Source organism: Bos taurus, chromosome 5 (assembly GCF_002263795.3).
Source record: "Bos taurus isolate L1 Dominette 01449 registration number 42190680 breed Hereford chromosome 5, ARS-UCD2.0, whole genome shotgun sequence".
Taxonomy (NCBI): domain Eukaryota; kingdom Metazoa; phylum Chordata; class Mammalia; order Artiodactyla; family Bovidae; genus Bos; species Bos taurus.
In genome coordinates this window covers 119,407,729-119,428,820 of record NC_037332.1, presented here as the reverse complement: position 1 = coordinate 119,428,820, position 21,092 = coordinate 119,407,729, and the positions used below count along the sequence as shown (strand labels likewise).

The 21,092-nt window shown below is 52.2% G+C and overlaps 1 protein-coding gene and 1 pseudogene across 4 annotated transcripts in view; one reads left to right on the top strand and one right to left on the bottom strand.

Annotated features, from left to right (window-relative positions):
- TTLL8 (tubulin tyrosine ligase like 8) overlaps positions 1-21,092 on the top strand; it is a 58,238-nt gene that overhangs the window by 21,678 nt on the left and 15,468 nt on the right. The window contains exons 10-15 of one of the 4 annotated variants that reach the window (XM_059887225.1): positions 6,066-6,214; positions 9,748-9,988; positions 11,852-12,287; positions 12,724-13,219; positions 13,874-14,182; positions 14,773-15,355. In XM_059887225.1, coding sequence (XP_059743208.1) covers positions 6,066-6,214; positions 9,748-9,988; positions 11,852-12,287; positions 12,724-13,219; positions 13,874-14,182; positions 14,773-14,903 — 1,762 coding nt within the window. In that variant the 3' untranslated portion in view covers positions 14,904-15,355. Of the gene's footprint in view, positions 1-6,065; positions 6,215-9,747; positions 9,989-11,851; positions 12,288-12,723; positions 13,220-13,873; positions 15,356-21,092 lie in introns of those variants that run through there. The other 3 variants (XM_059887224.1, XM_059887223.1, XM_024992870.2) reach the window with 3 other exon arrangements.
- On the bottom strand, positions 2,843-3,146 carry LOC112446793 (small ribosomal subunit protein uS14-like; annotated as a pseudogene).

The window sequence follows — 21,092 nt, the reverse complement described above, 5'->3', positions numbered from 1 at the left end:
CCCTGCCAATGCAGGAGACGGAGGTTCGATCCCTGGGTTGGGAAGATTCCCGTGGAGTAAGAAGTGGCAATGCACTCCAGCATTCTTGCCTGGAAAATCCCATGGACAGAGAAGCCTGGCGGGCTACAGTCCAGGGGGTCACAGAGAGTCAGACACGACTGAGCAACTGAACAGCAACAGCAATAAACGATCCCAAAAAAACAAAATTACTTTCATCAAGAAAAACAAATTTAAAGGATTTATGCCCTGTATTTGAAGACCAGCTGTAAATCTACAACAAGTAAGACAGCGTGGTGTTGGGATGAGACAGGTGAATAGGCCGATGTAACTGGATAGTCCCAACACAGCCCCTCACACATCTGAGCACTTATGTTCCAGGTGCCTCTGGGGTTCAGTGAGCAAGGGTCAGTCTCTCCTTTAAATGGTATCTGAGCAATTAATATCCTTACGAAAAGACAGAGTGCCTTGAATCCTGCCTCAAAATATACACAATTAATGTGAGGTGTGGCATGTAAAAGTTTAAAAGATTAACAAAACATTGGAGTATATCTTCATGACTGCAAAGGAAGGCAAAGATTTCTCAGATCAGATCAGTCGCTCAGTCATGTCCGACTCTTTGCGACCCCATGAATCGCAGCACGCCAGGCCTCCCTGTCCATCACCAACTCCCGGAGTTCACTGAGACTCACATCCATCGAGTCAGTGATGCCATCCAGCCATCTCATCCTCTGTCGTCCCCTTCTCCTCTTGCCCCCAATCCCTCCCAGCATCAGAGTCTTTTCCAGTGAGTCAACTCTTCGCATGAGGTGGCCAGAGTACTGGAGTTTCAGCTTTAGCATCATTCCTTCCAAAGAAATCCCAGGGCTGATCTCCTTCAGAATGGACTGGTTGGATCTCCTTGCAGTCCAAGGGACTCTCAAGAGTCTTCTCCAACACCACAGTTCAAAAGCATCAATTCTTCGGCACTCAGCCTTCTTCACAGTCCAACTCTCACATCCATACATGACCACAGGAAAAACCATAGCCTTGACTAGACGAACCTTTGTTGGCAAAGTAATGTTTCTGCTTTTGAATATGCTATCTAGGTTGGTCATATCTTTGCTTCCAAGGAGTAAGTGTCTTTTAATTTCATGGCTGCAGTCACCATCTGCAGTGATTTTGGAGCCCAGAAAAATAAAGTCTGACACTGTTTCCACTGTTTCCCCATCTATTTCCCATGAAGTGGTGGGACCAGATGCCATGATCTTCGTTTTCTGAATGTTGAGCTTTAAGCCAACTTTTTCACTCTCCACTTTCACTTTCATCAAGAGGCTTTTTAGTTCCTCTTCACTTTCTGCCATAAGGGTGGTGTCATCTGCATATCTGAGGTTATTGATATTTCTCCCGGCAATCTTGATTCCAGCTTGTGCTTCTTCCAGCCCAGCGTTTCTCATGAGGTACTCTGCATATCAGTTAAATAAGCAGGGTGATAATATACAGCCTTGACGAACTCCTTTTCCTATTTGGAACCAGTCTATTGTTCCATGTCCAGTTCTAACTGTTGCTTCCTGACCTGCATACAAATTTCTCAAGAGGCAGATCAGGTGGTCTGGTATTCCCATCTCTTTCAGAATTTTCCACAGTTGATTGTGATCCACACAGTCAAAGGCTTTGGCATAGTCAATAAAGCAGAAATAGATGCTTTTCTGGAACTCTCTTGCTTTTTCCATGATCCAGCGGATGTTGGCAATTTGATCTCTGGTTCCTCTGCCTTTTCTAAAACCAGCTTGAGCATCAGGAAGTTCATGGTTCACATATTGCTGAAGCCTGGCTTGGAGAATTTTGAGCATTACTAGTGTGTGAGATGAGTGCAATTGTGCAGTAGTTTGAGCATTCTTTGGCATTGCCTTTCTTTGGGATTGGAATGAAAACTGAGCTTTTCCAGTCCTGTGGCCACTGCTGAGTTTTCCACATTTGCTGGCATATTGAGTGTAGCACTTTCACAGCATCATCTTTCAGGATTTGGAATAGCTCAACTGGAATTCCATCACTTCCACTAGCTTTGTTCGTAGTGGTGCTTTCTAAGGCCCACTTGACTTCACATTCCAGGATGTCTGGCTCTAGGTCAGTGATCACACCATCGTGATTATCTGGGTCGTGAAGATCTTTTTTGTACAGTTCTTCTGTGTATTCCTGCCATCTCTTCTTAATATCTTCTGCTTCTGTTAGGTCCATACCATTTCTGTCCTTTATCGAGCCCATCTTTGCATGAAATGTTCCTTTGGTATCTCTGATTTTCTTGAAGAGATCCCTAGTCTTTCCCATTCTGTTGTTTTCCTCTATTTCTTTGCATTGATCGCTGAAGAAGGCTTTCTTATCTCTTCTTGCTATTCTCCTGCCATTCGAGAAGGGAATGGCAAACCACTTCAGTATTCTTGCCTTGAGAACCCCATCAACAGTATGAAAAGCCAAAATGATAGGATACTGAAAGATTTCTCAAGTAGTTCACTAAAAGCACTAGCCATAATTTAAAAGTTGATAAATTGTACTTTATTGACATTAAGAACTCTGTTTATCAAAAAACACCACAAAGAGAATGAAGACAAGCCATAAACTCAAGGAACATATTTACAACACATATGTCCAACAGAGGTCTCAGATCTAGGATATAGAAGAAACGCTCATGCAGAGACATCGCTTTGCCAATAAAGGTCTGTCTAGTCAAGGCTATGGTTTTTCCAGTCGTCATGTATGGATGTGAGAGTTGGACCATCAAGAAGCTTGAGCCCCGAAGAATTGATGCTTTTGAACTGTGGTGCTAGAGAAGACTGGTTTTTTTTTTTTTTTTTTTTTTTTTGAGGTTTTGAGAAGTTTTATTTTATATACAAAGAGCTAGTATTATTTCCGCCTAAGGTTGATGTGCTGGATGAGCCATCTAAGGAAGTTCGGTTAGTCCAACTTAATGAAGCCGATGTCCTTCGCATACTGGCGGAAATACTGGTGGCACTATTGAGGCCGTATTTCCGGATCAGACCATGCCGGTTTGAGCAGACCCGGCAAGAGCGAGAACCCTGGCCGAATTTTCTCGGATGGCTCCAGTAGAGCTGCTGGTGACCCATGTTGCTTTCTCGGCAGCAACGAGCTAAAAGGTGGAGAAGACTCTTGAGAGTCCCTTGGACTGCAAGGAGATCCAACCAGTCCATTCTGAAGGAGATCAGCCCTGAATATTCATTGGAAAGACGGATGCTGAAGCTGAAGCTCCAATACTTTGGCCACCTGATGCGAAGAGCCGAGTCACTGGAAAAGCCCCTGATGCTGGGAAGAACTGAGGGCAGGAGGGGAAGGGGTGACAGAGGATGAGACGGTTGGCTGGCATCACCGACTCCATGGACGTGAGTTTGAACAGATAGTGAAGGACAGGCAGGTCTGGCATGCTGCAGTCCACGGGGTCACAAACAGCTGGACACGACTGAGCGACTGAACAGCAACAGCAGCAAAGAATACGCGTGAATCAATCAGAAAAACAGGCCCTCTGGACACGCCACAGAAAAAGACACCAAACTGCCAATCAGCACACAAAGAGACAGCGTGGCTGAATTCACGGTCAAGAGACGCCACTACGCACCAACCAGAATGGCTGAAAGCTCAGCCAAGATGCGCGGTGGCTAGAGCCTTAATCCACTGTGGGATGGGGAGCAGAAGCCAGTGTAGCCTGTCTAGAAAAGCCGTGGGCGTTTCTTATGCATTTAGGTGCCTACACGCCCTGTGACACAGCTCTGCCGTGCTTGGGCTTTTGTCTAAAGGGAAATGAAAACACATCTTTGGAGAGACTTCGTTCCTAATCTAGAAACCACCAGTTCAGTTCAGTTGCTCAGTCGTGTCCAACTCTCTGTGACCCCATGGGCCTCAGCACGCCAGACTTCCCTGCCCCTCATCAACTCCTGGAGCTTGCTCAAACTCATGTCCATCAAGTCGGTGATGCCATCCAACCATCTCATCCTCTGTCGTCCCCTTCTCCACCTGCCTTCAATCTTTCCCAGCATCAGGGTCTTTTCCAATGAGTCACTTTTTCTCATCAGGTAGCCAAAGTATTGAAGTTTCAGCTTCAGCATCAGTCCTTCCAACGAATATTCAGGACTGATTTCCTTTAGGATGGACTGGTTGCATCTCCTTGCAGTCCAAGGGACTCTCAAGAGTCTTCTCCAACACCACAGTTTAAAAGCATTAATCCTTCGGCACTCAGCTTTCCTTAGAGTCCAACTCTCACATCCATCCTGACTACTGGAAAAACCATAGCTTTGACTAGATGGACCTTTGTTGGCAAAGTACTGTCTCTGCTTTTTAGTATGCCGTCTAGGAACCAACAGTGTAAGGAACTTGCTGCTGCTGCCTGCAACACCACATGTAGCTCTCACATCATGCTATTGAGCAAGGCAGCCCCTGGTATGAAGTTCAAGGCTGGGAGGCGTCCACACGGGAGGAGGCAGAGGGGTCTAGTAGCCGTGGTCTCCAGGGCAACCTCTTGAGGGGCTGGAAGTGATTGCATCTGGACCTGCACTGCCCCTCTGACCACCTGTGTGAGAAAGGTCCGCTCTCCCTGCGGGCCTGCGCCCTTGGCCCGCAGTCCCAGGAGTAGCCAGAAGGGGGCAGCAGCGGCCCCCACACCCACTGCCGCGCGCAGCACCTGCCGGACTGTGGAGCATGTTAGGGAACCAGGTGCGGTCAGCCTGCTCAGTCCTCCTTTTCTTCCATGTTGAGGCGACCACGTGGGGTCCACCCACGTGGTGTGTGTGTCATCAGGACCAGAAGGGCAGGTGCTGGGCCCTTATCATCGGCATCTGAGGGGACAGTGCTTGTTCTCTGCTGACTATGGGGTGTCTGGGCCTGGACAGGTTCCCACCATGGGCTGGACGCCCCATTCCTCGCACTCTCTGCCCTCGGGGGGAGGTGACAGTCTTCCTACTGTGATGCACAAACTCCCTCCTGCCCAGGGGCCACGGTGTGAGGCTGAGGCTTGGGGTGCTCCAGGGAGGGACCGTGGGGACCCTCCCGAGGAATGACCAGCCCTGCCTTCCTTCTGAGCCCACGTCGAGTCTGCACGCGTGTCACCAGCGTCTGCCAGGCCCCTGGGCGGCTCTGCCCCTGGCCAGCAGGGTGGGCTCTGGGGGACCTGCCTCGTTTGACCCGGCATCGGGTCTGGCCTCTGCTGCCGGACGGGAGGGCTCAGGACCACGTGGGACTCTCACCTGCTTCCACTGGGTCCGGTCTTCACCCTGGGGTTGGGCAGAGTCCACAGTCCCGAGCCACAGGCCAGGGCTGCCTTTCAGTGCGTCCTGTTAGAGCCAGGGAGGCGAGGCGCCGTCTGACCTGTCACCGCACCCCTCGCGCCAGCGAGGCTCCTGCTTCCTCCTCCCCTGGCTCCTCGCTGTAGGGGCCTCTCCCACACTATTGGGGAACTAATAATTGCCCTCCTCTCCCCCGCAGGGTGGCTACGACACTGTGCACACACCTGTGTGTCCCAGAAAGTCTCTCCCCACACCAGGGCCGTCACGGGGGCGCCGCAGGAGGCCAGGGAGCCCAGCAGCCTTGGCTGCAGTGCATCCTCGCTGGGCTGTGTTGCGGCCCGGGGGGTGGGTCCATGATGCAAGAGCTAACCTGACACAGACACTGTGCTGTCCGCCAGCCTCATCCCCTGTTGTGGTGTCTTCCTGAGCCGGCCCCGTGGCTGCCGTGAGCTCGTGGCCACGAGCCAGTCTGACTGACAGTAAAGCCCACGGGACACTAAGCTGGACCCTGGACCCGCTGCCATGGGCAGCTTGGCCTCCCCATGCGGGCCTGCAAGGCCCACCTGATGTGGGGTCCCCAGCACAGGGACCCTGGCTTTCGTCTCCCAGCACCTTGTCTGGGCCCAGGGACAGCGCCCGGGGGTGTCCCTGCAGTCTGATCCTCAAGTAGGGGGTCCCCACCTCCCCAAAGGCCACGTTCCCAGGCGGCCCTCGGGTGGGCAGGGGCACATTCCCTGCCCCACCCTTTCCTCGGGGCGGCCGCCTCAAGACCTCACGGGCTTTCTGGGTCTTGCTTTGTAGCGGCGAGGCCTTCATCCCCAGTTCCAGAAATCACTTTTCACAGTGCCAGGCTCTGCTGAACAAAATCACCTCTGTAAACCCTCAGACCGAGATCGACGGGCTTCGGAACATCTGGATCATCAAGCCTGCGGCCAAGTCCCGCGGCCGAGGTGAGTCTCAGCCGGGCGCCAGCGTGGACAGCCAGCCTGGGGGTGGGGGCTGGGTGCTGAGCTCCCTGGGGGCACCAGACTCACGGGTCCCGGGGAGCAGGCGTCCCAAGAACCTGCTCATCACAGCTTCTGTTCTGCCAAGTAATTAAGATTAATTAGAATGTTCCATCGCTGCTAGACTAGTGTCCAGCATCTGGGGGGCCTGGTCCTTGGGTGGTCGTGAAACCCCTGGAGGTGCCCGTCCTGCGCCCCCCGTGAGCCCTGTCCCTGGTGACCCCTGGCTCCAGCTTTTTACTTCTTCCTGTGTCACGGCTGTGACCGCGTCCTCTTCTTTATCCCTAATGGTAATGTGGGTTCTTCATTTAAAAATAGAGTTTGAGGGTGACTTTCTAATCTTACAAGCGCTCCCAAAGAACCTTCTTTCGGTTGCATTTTTTTTGTCTTCTGTGAGGGATCATTCCCCTGGGTGCTGACTTAAATGCTGAGCTTACTTATTCCCAAGCGTCCTTCTGCAGCTTGGAGATTCTCAGGCTGTGGAGAAGCCTTCACAGCACCGCCCTGCCTGCATCCTCTTCATGTCATGGGGTCCAGCCCCGGTGGATCCAGGGAATTCGAAGCGGGGACGGTGTCGGCGAGTATCAGGAAACAACTGCTAATTAAACGTTAATTAAGGATATAAAGAGTAATAGAATAAGGATAGCTCAGTGAGGAAATTCAGTGGAGAAAAGAGGCTGAATAATTCAGCCAGAAGGTAAGAGAAAGAATGACATGGTGAGACCAAGTTTTCGGTGAACAAGGCCCCGCACTTTATTTTCCAAAGTAGTTTTTATACCTTAAGATATGCATAGAGGATAATGGGGGAAGGGGTAGAGTCATGCAGCAAGCCAGGCTTTCTTCCTGCAAACTTATCATATGCAAAAGTTTAGGTGATTTGCATCATCTTCTGGCCCGGAGGCCTTTTTCTCTAAAGGTGATTATTCTAAAGTCAGGCTCCAGCCTCCAAAAAGCATTAGATAAAGTTGCATTCCTACAGAGCAAAGGTGTGGTGGGCTATAACAAGAAAAAGAATTAATTCAAGGGTACCAGGTTACAAACATTAAAGCTACTATTTACACCAATTATATTAATCAATATATAATTATATTTTTATTATTTATTTTTATATTTTTATATTATTTTATTATATTATTATATAATAATATATATTATATATTATTATTTATTAATCAATTATATAATATATAATCAATATAATACCTGCCAGGGACACATCAGGTAAGGGATATGGAGACTTAGCAGCAAACATTGGCCCAACAAGTGAAAATCCCTTCACCAGTACAGTTTCTAATCAATCTTTTAACTGCTCAAAGGAATCTGTATTTAGACAGTTTAGAACATCTCATGCCTCTCACAGTTGGGAGGCTCTGAGCAATCACATGTGGCCGGAAAAACCTATTCAGGCAGGCTAGAGGATTTCCAAGGGAGTTTGTAGGTTGAAACACTGTCACACCCAGGAATTATTAACTGGAGCTGTAAGTTAATTCTTTTTTCAGAGAGAGGTAGTGGGGGACAGCCCCCCATAAAGTCAGAGGTGTAGGTGAGAGCACAAAGCAGAAAGTAGGCAGACTCTGGTTTTGGGGGTAGATTGCTCGAGAATTTCCAGGGAGACTCCTGAGGCTTGATCCTGCCTTTGCGTATGCCGAGCCTCCTTCCTCATGACCTTTGCCGGGGCAGAGTTTGCTCCCCGCATCTCCCTTAAAAAAAGACGGTACCTGATGTCTATCTCCGTGGATATCACCTTTTGTTTGCACATTCTATTTGCCCCTCGGGTTATTTGAGGAGTTTTATCATTGTTGTAAATTCATTAGCAGTTACTTCTTACGTGATTTTTTAAAATCTTTATTGATAATAATGTGCGACATTCCTACATTCAGTCCTGAACATCTCCCATCCTGAAGCCTTCTCTTTCTTGGGCTTCCGCCTGCTCTCATCCTGCACCCGCGGGCTGGGGCAGAGCCGCCCCCTCCCCACCCCCACCCCCCTCACCCCCCCCCCCCCCCCGGCTTTCCTGAGCCCAGACTTTCCTCGCACTGGCCACGCTGCCCCCTTGGGAATGCGCCACAGACTGCTCAGACCCTGCTGGTCGGAACCGAATGCACCCTGTTCTGCCTGGTCACTGGCTGTGCCCCAGCCCCTTCCCCTACCCTAGTGCCCCCTCGACCTCTGCCCTGCCCCACAGCCCTGCGCCCCACACCCTATCTCCCAGCCCGGTGCCCCCATCCTGGTGCCTCCACCCAAGTACCACAACCCCCGACCCCTGTTCCAGTGCCCCCACCCCTGACCCTACCCCTGACCCCACCCCAGTGCCTCTGCTCCCTGACCCTCTCCCTGACCCTACCCCTGACCCCTGACCCCCACCCTGATGCCCCCGCTCCCTGACCCTACCCCTGACCCCCACCCCGATGCCCCCGCTCCCTGACCCCTGACCCTGACCCCACCCCTGACCCCCACCCGATGCCTCTGCTCCCTGACCCTACCCCTGACCCCCAACCTCACCCCTGACCCCCACCCCGATGCCCCCTCTCCCTGACCCTACCCCTGACCCCTGACCCCCACCCTGATGCCCCCGCTCCCTGACCCTACCCCTGACCCCCACCCCGATGCCCCCGCTCCCTGACCCCTGACCCCCACCCCTGACCCTCACCCTGTGCCCCTTCTCTTCTTGGTTCAAGACAATGTCAGGGATCTGCAGCTTCGTGCTAGACTCTGGTTTCAGGATGGCAAGGTTTCAACCTGCCGTCACAGAAGAGCCAGGTCTCTGTTCTGTGAGGAAAGCTCCCTCGTGTCCTTTACCCCTGGCCTTGCAGGGGGCATCCCCCACCCACCCCAAGAGCCAGACTGTGCCCACATCGCGGCAGCTGCCTCACGGCCAGTCACGTCTCCTCACGCTTGTCCATCACAGGTGGCAGGGAGGATGGTGGGGACTTTGCCTCGTGACGCGGTTCAGGCTTCAGGGGTGTCCCAGCAAGGAAGGCGAGGGCTCCGGCCCTGTCGGCAACATTAAACGCTGCAGCCCAGGGACACCAACCCCTGCCTCCCCCGCTGCCCCGTCTGTCCAGTCACCCTGGGTGTGAGCCTCCTGGGCCCTCGGAGCCCCTGGAACAGCCCAGAGCTGCCTGCTGGTTTCCCTGAGGCCACAGGCCGTCCGCCCCCCACCGGTCCCCACTCCCCCCGCCCCGGCCCCCGCCCCACCCCCAACCCCGTCGCCGTGCTCCCCCCCACGCCCCCCACCCCAGCTCCGCCGACTCGGTCCAGGGCTCAGCTGGCTGCTGCCTCCTCACGGGGCCTCTGTCCACACCCCTGCCCTCCCTGTCCTCACGTCCTCTCTGAAGCCCCGGGCTGGCCTCACGGTGGGGAGTGAGGGGGTTGCCCTGGCTGCGGCCTTGACCGCGAGGGCAGAGCCCCTGCGCCGTGCCCCTGGGGGTCCACGGGCAGCACGCTGGGGCTCGGGGCTGAGCGGCGGCCTCTTGCAGACATAGTGTGCATGAACCACGTGGAGGAGATCCTGGAGCTGGTGGCTGCAGACCAGCCGCCCGCCAAGGACAAGTGGGTGGTGCAGAAGTACATCGAGACGCCGCTGCTCATCTACGACACCAAATTCGACATCCGGCAGTGGTTCCTGGTCACCGACTGGAACCCGCTGACCATCTGGTTCTACAAGGAGAGCTATCTGCGCTTCTCAACACAGCGCTTCTCCCTGGACAAACTGGACAGGTCGGTGGGGTCAGCTTGGCACTCTTCAGGGCGAGTTCCCACCAGCACTGGATTGCCTGGCTGGTCTCATGTGTCCGGTGGGGCACTGCATCCTGGCTGGGGCCAGGGAGGTTCTGCAACCTCCCTCTGCAAGGGGCGGGCTCTGGCCCCCTGCCCATCAAGGCCAGGGCCCTGCATCCCCAAGGGGCATGTATGTTCTCCAGGAAATCCTAAAAGCACCGTCTGCCACGTGCTCAGGGGCACTGGCTGGCATAGAGCCGCCCTCTGTGGTGGCTGCCACTGCCCATGGGGGAAGCTGAGGGGCCAACCGTGGTCTTGCACTGACCCACGGGGGCCGCGCTCGGGGTGCAGCCCTGCCTTCTGCACTGCCCGTGCGCTCAGTCCACTCAGCATGTGGGGAAGGACAGGAAGGGCTCCTCTGGGAGGCCCCTGGGGGCCAGCCCACCGAATTCTGCAGTAGCCCCTGCAGGGCCTTCTCTTTGTGAGTCCCCAAAGCCCTGGGTTGGGGGTCCTGCAGGTCGGGGAGTTGCTAGAGCGTCCCCAGGAGAGGCCAGGGTGGTGCAAGGGGCACGGTGTGTCGAGGTGGTGGGGTGCCAGGCAGGGGCTCAGACCTCCAGAAATGGGTGCTCCCCGGTGGGTGAACCTGCCGCCCACCAGGGCCCCAGAGTAGGCAGGCTATGAGTGCAGTGAGGATAAGGGAGGCCACCAGCGAAGTCCCGGGAACGTGCCATTCTCCTGGACAGGTCGGTGGGGCCACCTCACTGTCTGAATGGAGGGCCAATGGGGTTCTGCTTTGTGGTCGCACTCGGGGCGCCCAGGCTGCACAGGCGTCTTGGTGGGGGATACGGGGGAGTCCATCGGAATCGTGAAGGCCGAAGGTTGCTTAACGGAGACCTTGCGGGACAGGGTTCCCTGTGCTCAGGCTGGAGCTGTGAGTACACCTGGAGTCGCCTGGCAGGAGCAGGCTGCTGGGACAAGTCCCGGCCGGCAGCTCAAGGAGCACATGGCCCACCAGGCCAGGAGGACCCGGAGGAGGATTCAGGATTCTGGGGGACTGGGCAGTGAGAGGTCCCCAGGGACCCTTCCAGCCTGCCAGGCCCTGCCAGCTGTGGGCTGTGTACCCGGCAGGCCTCCACTGTCTCTGAACTGTTTCTGCATCTGGGAACAAAACCCTCACCCAGGCTGACAGAGCCCCTGACATTGTTTTGAACTGTGTCCGCTCCAGCAGCACGTCTTCAGGGTCCGGGGGCCCACCCTGTTTCTTGTCTTGGGGTCACAGGGGCCCACCCTGTTTCTTGTCTTGGGGTCACAGGCGGGGCCCCACACCAGAACCAAGTGGCAAAGGACACGCTAAATGAAAATGACTGACAGGGCACGTATTTTACGGTCTCCTATAGATGCTGTTCAACTTAAGTCTTATTTAGAACAAGGCCAGGGTATACATGAATTCGCTGACATTTTCGATTAGTGAATCTCTCTCTTGGGGGCACCAGCCCTCCCCCAGCGGCAGGAGGGGAAACAGCTCCTAGGGTGGGACTTGCCGGCGGCCCCTCGTTGGTGGCCCGGGGCTGGTTGGCTTCTACGCAGACCTCCCCTCCCCCAACGGGGCCCCCCAGGTTGAACAGGAGGAGAGGGGACCCCTTAGGGACCCACCTGAAGCCGCCCTAGGCTAGTGGGCAGTGTCTGTGGGAAGGGCTGGGGTGGCGTCTCGGGTGGGGCCTCGGGCGGGGTCGGGGCGGGGCCTCGGGTCTTGGGTGGAGTCAGGGGTGGGGCCTCGGGTCTGGGGCGGGGCCTCCACGTCTCTGCCCTCGGGAAGGAGAGGGGACTGAGCAGCTGACACCTGACCCCAGCCTTGCCCCGCAGCGCCATCCACCTGTGCAACAACTCCATCCAGAAGCACCTGAAGAACGACAAGGACCGCAGCCCCCTGCTGCCCTGTCACAACATGTGGACCAGCACCCGATTCCAGGAGTACCTGCAGAAGAGGGGCCGCGGGGCCGTGTGGAGCAGCGTCATCTACCCGTCCATGAAGAGGGCCATCACCAACACCATGAAGGTGGCCCAGGACCACGTGGAGCCACGCAAGAACAGCTTTGAGCTGTACGGCGCCGACTTCATCCTCGGGCGCGACTTCAGGCCCTGGCTGATCGAGATCAACTCCAGCCCCACCATGCACGCGTCCACGCCCGTCACAGCACAGCTGTGCGCGCAGGTGCAAGAGGACACCATCAAGGTGGTGGTGGACCGCAAGGCCGACCGAAACTGCGACATCGGCAACTTCGAGCTGCTATGGAAACAGGTGTTGGGGGTGGGGCGTCTCTCTCCCGCTGGCCACCTCGGGGTAGTCTCTCCGCTCATCCCGGGGGTCTCACGCGGCCCAGCTGGCCTTTGCCGTTCTTGCAACCTCTCCTCTGCAGGCACCTCCTCCTCTGTGATACCAGGCAGGACCGGGGTCCCTCTAGGCCATTCCTCTTCTCTCCTGCAGTGTCCTCCCTCCTCCTGGGGTGAAGATCCAGCCTTCCTTCATGGGTCTTTACAGGGGGCTACTCCCCTGGGGAGCCCTCCTGCAGGCGGGGCAGCAAGACCCTGCGACCTGGCCTCCCTGGGGTGGGGGGACCCAGGGTTAGGGTTAGAGTTAGGGAAGTGTGGCTGGGGCTTCTCCCTGAGGCCTCAGACCTGACCGAAGACTGGGAAAGGGCCTGCCAGCCCCCCTGACCTCGCCCTCCTGTCCCCAGCCTGCAGTGGGGCTGCCCACGTCCCAGGGCTCCGACTTGCTCGTGGAAGGCGTGGGCATGAGGAAAGCCAGGAAACCGATGCCAGCGATCCCCAGCGTTGACGTTGTGCCTCCGCTCTCGGACATCCATCCGCTGAAGCAGAGGTGCCCCTCGGCCATGCTAGACCTGGGCGGGGGACCCCCACTCATGGCTCTGCACCAGGACTTCACACTGAAAGATGGACAGGTGCTTCCTTGCTCCTTGCCTGTGCACTTACACAGGCTGGTGGAGAGGAGCGCTAAAGCCAAGAGTGGCCACAGGGAGTCCGGCGGGAAGATCGAACTCCCCTCCTGCACCTCTCAGCACCCAGACTATAAGGCTCCCCGCCCCACTCTCGCCAAGGCCGAATCCGACAGACACTCGGATCCAAACTCATTACATGTGCACCCACTGCCATCCGTGCTTCCAAGTGTGAAGACAGTGGAGGGTGCTCCGTTTCAGCCACCCAGACCACCAGGTAACAGCGTGGAGCTTGCGCCTGTGCAAGCCTGGGGTGCATATCTTCCGGGACAGGGCAGGGCTTCTGGTCTGGGCACTGGCCTGAGCTCGGAGCACCTGGGCCTGGTCAGGTTGTCGGGAGAATGGGGGGTCCTACTGCAGCGGTTCTGGGGCCCCCTGAGCACCAGGTGCCCCTGCACAGGACCAGCTGGGCGACAGCCTTCGCCCCTCTCCCTGGGGGATGTGGTGCCAGTGAGGGGCTGCGTTGGACATTTGAATAACACCGCGTGCTGGGGGCGGGTGGTGGCCAGCACAGGGCCCCGTGCTGTTTTCTGAGGCTTCTGATGGAACAGACCACGTGTGACCCAGGAGCCTGGCCTGGGGGTGGGCTTCGAGCACAGGCAGACAGGTGTGGGCAGCCCCTGGTCTCTAGGGGTGGCCTGTCTGTGCAGCCCAGGGCTGTTCCAGCGGTCCCAGCACCCACGTGTGGTCGAGAGCGTAACTCCATCCAGGGCCACGGCCCCACCTGCTCTGCCCCAGGTGTAACCCCTCCACGGACTCACCAGGACACTTGCACCTGCTGTGTTCCCGCCACCCAGCTGGGCTCTCAGTGTGTCTGTCTCCCTCTCCCTGGCACTAACAGCCTCTTGGCCGTCTGTCTATCTCCCTGCAGATCATAAGCTCCCAGGGGCTGCATTTTTGCTGCACCCCTGCACCCAGGCTGTGCCGGACACCTCGCAGATGCTCAGTACATGCGTGAATCGTGCCCTAGAATTGCCAGCTCCAGGCACGAGGAGCCAGTGCTTTCAGAGCTGGCAGGGCCCTTGGAGGCCACGTCCAGTTTCACCCGCTTTCCTCACTCCGTGTCCAGTCTGTCGCCGAGGCCTGTCAGCCCTGCCACTTGGCAACTCACCTCTCCATGAGGGCAGTTCCCACTTGTTTCCTGTAATACACTGTGCTTCCTCCAGGCATCTTCCTAGGAGTGAGTGGCAAGTAGACACACACACCTTCAGCCTAAAAAGCAGTATTAGCTGCTGTAGCAAAGTCCCTCCAACTTGGTGGCTCAGACCACGTTTTTTCGGAAGACCAGAGGTCCAACGCCGAGGGCTTGGCAGGGCCGGGCTCCCGGAGCCTGGAGGGCCTCCTGCGTCCTGCAGCTTCTGGCGGCCACTGGCAGCCCTTGCTCCTTGGCTTGCGGACGCATCACGCCGCCCTCTGCCCTGCTTCACACCGTGCTCTTTCTGTGTGTCGTTCTGGCCAGAGTTCCCGCTCTTTTAAAAGGACAGCACTTGTTGGATTGGGTGTCACCCTCCTCTGATGTGACCTCATTTTACCTTGATTACATCTTCCAATAAGTCAATTCCAAGAGTCCAGGTGGACATGAACTTGGGGGGCGCGTACACTGGGCACTGAAAGCGTGGCGGGAGGGACTGCGCGCTGACCACGCCGTGCTGGGCCTCGGCTGCCTTTGCAGCCAACGCTTGGTGCTGACGGGGGTCTTGTTTGCCTCTGGAGGAGGTGATGGTGTGCATTTGCTTTCTCCTGTTTACTAATGAAATGGCTTGTTTTCAGACACACACCGGCCATCTAGGTCTCCTGTCCTGAAAAGCGGGTCTTGGTCTGATCGTCTTGAGGATCACAGATCTTTCTTGCTGGTGTGCAGGGGTGACAAGCATCTACTCTTGGATTCTCCTCCTTTTTGAGTTGATTTGTGTGGCAAACGCTGTCTCCCACTTTGTGACTTTTCACTCCTTGATGGTAACTTTGGATATAAAGCCACGGTGTTGCTGTACTTCAGTTGCTTAGTCGTGTCCAGTTCTTTGTGATCCCATGGACTGCAGTCTGCCGGGCTCCTCTGTCCGTGGAATTGTCCCAGGCAAGAATACTGCAGTGGGTAGCCATTCCTCCTCCAGGAGGTCTTCCCGACCCAGGGATCAAACGTGAATCTCCTGCATTGGCAAGCTGTTTCTTTACCACTGAGCCACCACGGAAGCAAAAGTCACCTTAATTTTTAATAAACTCCAGTTGGTCAAGCTTTTCCTCCAGTTGGTGATTTTTGCGGCTTGTCTCCTTACCCTGAGGCCGTGAAGACCTCCTCTTCTGGAAGCGCTGCTGTGGCAGGTGCATACATTCCACTCTTGAAAGCTCGGCTGACTTGGCAGGTGGTGAGAGAGGGAGAGCCCAGCGCCCCCCCTGCCCCCCACCCCCCACCCCCCAGCCCCCACCCCCTACCCCCCACCCCTCCACTCCCCCCCGCCGCCCCCCACCCCGCCCCGCTCCCCCCGCTCACTGCAGGCTCTTCTGGGCTTTTGGTCGGCTCCACTGGTTGGTCTGTCTGCCCTGGGCTAATGCCACAAGGTCGTCATAACTGTAGCTTTGCCAAAGGTCTTCATGCTGGTCAGACAAGTCCTATAACCTTGCTTTCCTTCCTTGAAAATGCCTGGGCTGTTCTGACGCCCTAGGCTTCCATTCAAGTTACAGGATTAGGTTGTCAAGATCCACCAACATAATTTTTGTAGTTAAAATTTTTTAAATGTTTATTGATATTAAAGCCATCAGTTTGGTGAGAACTGACTTCTTTACATTATTGAGTCTTCAAATCTATGAATGTGATATATCTATTCGTAAATAAATCCTTTAATGCCTTTCAATAAGCTCTTAGATTTCTTTGCCATGGTATTGCACTTTTTTGTGTTGAATTTAGACTTACATATATTTTATTTTGTATTCTATTTTAAATAGTATCAAACTTAAAAATATTTTCCTACAAATTGTGGCTGGTTGACAAAGAAGAAATTGATTTTTGTGAGTGGATTTTTTTTGAAAATCCAGCTATCTGGTTATCATTTCTATTAGTTCATTAATGTATTTGAAAATTGTATTTTTAACATGGACAATTATATCAACCAGTGAGTTTTCCTTTTCCCTGCAACCATTGTAGCTTTCATATCTTTTTCTCATTTTATTGAGTGTCTAGGACCTTGTTCACTCATTCCTTTTTCTCATCCCATTGGATCTCAGGTGCAAGCATTCTGATTAATAGTGATTCTTAGTTCATGACATGGTTTCGTTCTTCGTCCTTGCATGGCCTACTTTTATTTAGGTCATTTTGATAGTGTAATTAGAACTTGCACACAGGTTTTAATTTGGGTTTCAATGTGGCCAAAGTTATCAATCTTTCTTTTAGTCAATGTTATTTTGTCTCAAGGAATTTTTCCTTACCTTAAGGTTTAAAACTTTATTTACCTACATTTACTACTAAGAGTTTCAAATTTTGTTTTCAACAAAAAAGTCCTAATCCATCTGGAGTTGACTTTTGTATATGTTGTGAGGAAAGAATCAAATTTTATTTTTGTCTCTGTAGATAATTTTTAAATTATTTATTGAAAAAAATCATTTCTATCTTCTTGTGAAAATAGTGCTGCACATGTGTATGCGAGTGTGTGTGTCTGGAGTCTCCGCGTACGCGAGTGTGTGTGTCTGGAGTCTCCGCGTACGCGAGTGTGTGTGTCTGGAGTCTCCGTGTACGCGAGTGTGTGTGTCTGGAGTCTCTGCGTACGCGAGTGTGTGTGTCTGGAGTCTCTGCGTATGTGAGTGTGTTTCTGGAGTCTCTGCTCTGTTCACTGATGAATTTGCCCCCTGCACCAGGGCCACACTTTCCATGTTTTCTGTGGGACAAGTTTCCTCTCTGCTCGTCTTCATAAGAGTCTTGGTCTCCTGACCTCATTCTCTTCTATATAAATGTCATAATTGTTTTATCACGTCCAACAAAAGTCTCAGTAGGATTGTTGGACTTGCACTGAATTCATAGATCAATTTGGGGAAAATGGATAAATGAATGAAATCACGTCTTCTGTTCATGAACAGAACATGTCTCTCCATTGACTTAGATCTTTATTTTTTATTTTTTAATGTCTATTTTTAGTCACTTATTTACTTGGCTGTGCTGGGTCTTCGTTTAATGTTTATTTTTAGTCACTTATTTATCTGGCTGTGCTGGGTCTTCGTCGCAGCACGCAGGGTCTTTTAGCTGTGGCGTGTGGTATCTAGCTCCCTGACCAGGGGCTGAACCTGAGCCCCTGCATCGGGAGCTTGGAGTCTTAGCCATCGGACCACTAGTAAGTCCCTAGATCTTCCTTAAATTTTAGAATTTCTGCATCAGAGATTATCTACATTTTTCATTCGATTTTTTGTTACTTGATATTCAGATACTACTGCACATAATGTCATCTGTCTATATAAATTTTCTCATTGTTTGTTGCTGGCATATAGAACGAGATTGATTTCTATATATTAATTTTCTATCTGCACATTTCTAAACTCTGTTGTTATTTCTGAAAATTTGCATGTTTCTTCATTTGAGATTCTATGTATAATTGTTCTACATAAATAATTATATCTTATGCAAGTTCAGTTCAGTTCAGTCGCTCAGTCGTGTCCGACTCTTTGCAACTCCATGAACTGCAGCACGCCAGGCCTCCCTGTCCATTACTAACTCCCAAAGTCCACCCAAACCCATGTTCATCAAGTCGGTGATGCCATCCAACCATCTCATCCTCTGTTGTCCCCTTCTCCTCCTGCCCTCAATCTTTCCCAGCATCAGGGTCTTTTCAAATGAGTCAGCTCTTCGCATGAGGTGGCCAAAGTATTGGAGTTTCAGCTTCAACATCAGTCCTTCTGATGGACACCCAGGACTGATCTCCTTTAGGATGGACTGGTTGGATCTCCTTGCAGTCCAAGGGACTCTCAAGAGTCTTCTCCAACACCACAGTTCAAAAGCATCAATTCTTTGGCACTCACCTTTCTTCACAGTCCAACTCTCACATCCATACATGACCACTGGAAAAACCATAGCCTTGACTAGATGGACCTTTGTTGGCAAAGTAATGTCTCTGCTTTTTAATATGCTATCTAGGTTGGTCATAACTTTCCTTCCAAGGAGTAAGCGTCTTTTAATTTCATGGCTGCAGTCACCATCTACAGCGATTTTGGAGCCCAGAAACATAAAGTCTGACACTGTTTCCACTGTTTCCCCATCTATTTGCTATGAAGTGATGGGACCAGATACCATGATCTTAAGTTTTCTGAATGTTGAGTTTTAAGCCAACTCTTTCACTCTCCTCTTTCACTTTCATCAAAAGGCTCTTTAGTTCTTCTTCACTTTCTGCCATAGGGGTGGTGTCATCTGCATATCTGAGGTTATTGATATTTTCCCCAGCAATCTTGATTCCAGCTTGTGCTTCTTCCAGCCCAGCGTTTCTCATGATGTATTCTGCATATAAATTAAATAAGCAGGGTGACGGTATACAGCCTTGACATACTCCTTTTCCTATTTGGAACCAGTCTGTTGTTCCATGTCCAGTTCTAACTGTTGCTTCCTGACCTGCATACAGGTTTCTCAAGAGGCAGGTCAAGTGGTCTGGTATTCTCATCTCTTTCAGAATTTCCCACAGTTTATTGTGATCTACACAGTCAAAGACTGTGGCATAGTCAATAAAGCAGAAACAGCTGTTTTTCTGGAACTCTCATGCTTTTACAATGATCCAGCAGATGTTGGCAATTTGATCTCTGGTTCCTCTGCCTTTTCTAAAACCAGCTTGAACCTCTGGAAGTTCACGGTTCACGTATTGCTGAAGCCTGACTTGGAGAATTTTCAGCATCACTTTACTAGCGTGTGAGATGAGTGCAATTATGTGGTGGTTTGAGCCTTTCTTTGAGATTGGTATAGCTTTGTATTAATGTCTCCCACCTCAATCTTTTTGCCCCTAATATCTTGTCTTATTGTACGGCTAGGACTTCCTACATAATATTAAGCAGCATTGTTGAATTCCTGATTTTAAAGGGAATGTTTCTAACATTTTCTCATTTATAATGACATTTTCTGTAAGTCTTAACAAAGCTATAGATATGATATATAGATATAAATGTATACATACTCTAGCATGTTAAAGTAGTTTATTTCTAATCTTTATGAAGAATTTTTATTGTGACTGTGTAATGAAAATTCTCGATTTTTTGCATCTGTGAGGTTATAAGTTTTTTCTTCTTATTAGGATTAAAATGGTAAATAACACCAACAGGTTTCCCTTTTTCTAAGAAGTTGCCTGTAGCACCGAACATCAATCGAGTTGTAAATGTGAAACCAACCTTGCATTCCAGGAATGATCCTAACTTGGTCCGATGTTGAGTTTGGCATATAGGGCTGGCTTTGCTTTCTTGCATGTAGTTAAAGTTGGTTCTCAACTACAGTTTATTTACATTTTTTCTAGTTCAGACTATTCCAAATAGTGCTGTTGTGAACAATCCTGAATTTGGCGACCATGTACTCATCTTTCTGTAGGAATGGAATTGCTGGGTCAGGCACTCAACTTTGGTTGGCACTCCCAAGGCATTTCCCAGGAACGTATGAGTCTTCCAGTCGCTGCACACTCCTCCAGCAGTAGATGCTCTCCGTCCTTTCACTCTAGCCATCCTAAGAGTCGGCACTTTCACCGCTGTGGGCCCAGGTTTGACCCCCGCTCAGGGAAATACACTCTTGCAAACTGCCCGCACGGTCAAGAAACAAGTTTCAGCAGCTTTTAATACTGACAGTCCAGCTCAACATACGCTTGCAAAGGATCTTTTTGTATTTGATTTGTCAGATTTTTCTGTAACCTATTCCTACTGACTTGTAGGCATTCTTTATATATTCTGGATACAAGTCCTTTGGTGGGTATATGTGTTGGTATGTATATTAAAGATGTCTTTTCTTGTTCTGTGATTTGCCTTTCACTGTCTTAATAGTATCTTTTCATGTACATAAACTATTAATTGCAGTATATTCCAATATATTGTCTTTATGACTAGCAATTATGTTTTCTGTTTGTGAAATCTCTGCCTGCCTCAAAATCATCAAAAATAGTCACTTCTGTTTTCGTCGTCAAGTTGAATGGTTTCACCTTTCACGTTTAGAGGTGATTTGCACCTGGAACTGTTTCTGTGTGACGTGGTGTAGGAATGGAGACTCACGGGTTTCGTATGGACTTTCGGCTGATGCTGCATGAGCGCTGTCTGTCACGCTGTGCTGCGCCGCCTCTGAAAGACAGGTGACGGGATGTGTTGTTCTGGCTTTGGAGTCTACTCTGTCCCAGCTGTCTGTTTTCCTATCTTTATTAGGTCAGGTCTCTGCAGCAATGATTTTGCAAAACAGGGACACCTCCTCCCCAACCTCAGTGGTGTTTCTTCAGCAAGCACCTGTTTCTCACACATCTTCAGGTCAGCTGTAGAGGTGCTGGGCTCCACCAGGGAGGCTGAGCCAGGCTCCAGGCTGTGCAATGAGTTCTGATCCACCCCACATGTCTCCCCTCCTGGGCGAGTGGCTCCCCTGGGTGTCATCTTCACAAGGCAGATGGTATACGCTTGAGAGGGCGAGTCAGGCCACATCTGCCCAGTGAGTGAGGAAGGGTACTCCTCAGAGGGAGAGGAGGAGCGGAGTGGACGTGGTCAAATAAACCACAGGCCACCTTCTGGCCATCAGCATTCACCCTCCTTCTGCAAACAGCACACACTCGCCACCGCCCACTCCAAAAGCCTCCCCAGTCGTAGAGCCAGGCTCCGAGTCTGGGATCTCAGGATTCCATGTCATCCTTCTTCACCTGGACACTTGTGAGCCAGAGACAAGCCTTCCAGTCCGGGATTCACGATCCCTTCCCCATGAGCATGGCTGTTGCTTGGATGCTGGCAGAAGACACATGACTCCTAGGTCAGAGACGAAGGCTCATCACTCCTGGTGACCGCGACTCTGTCTGGGACAGTCCTGCAGAGTGACAAGCATGGCCAGGTGGCTGGCGCACACACAGGGCCTGCATCACGGCCGGGAATGCTGAACTTGGCGCACTCGCTGCTTTTTCAGG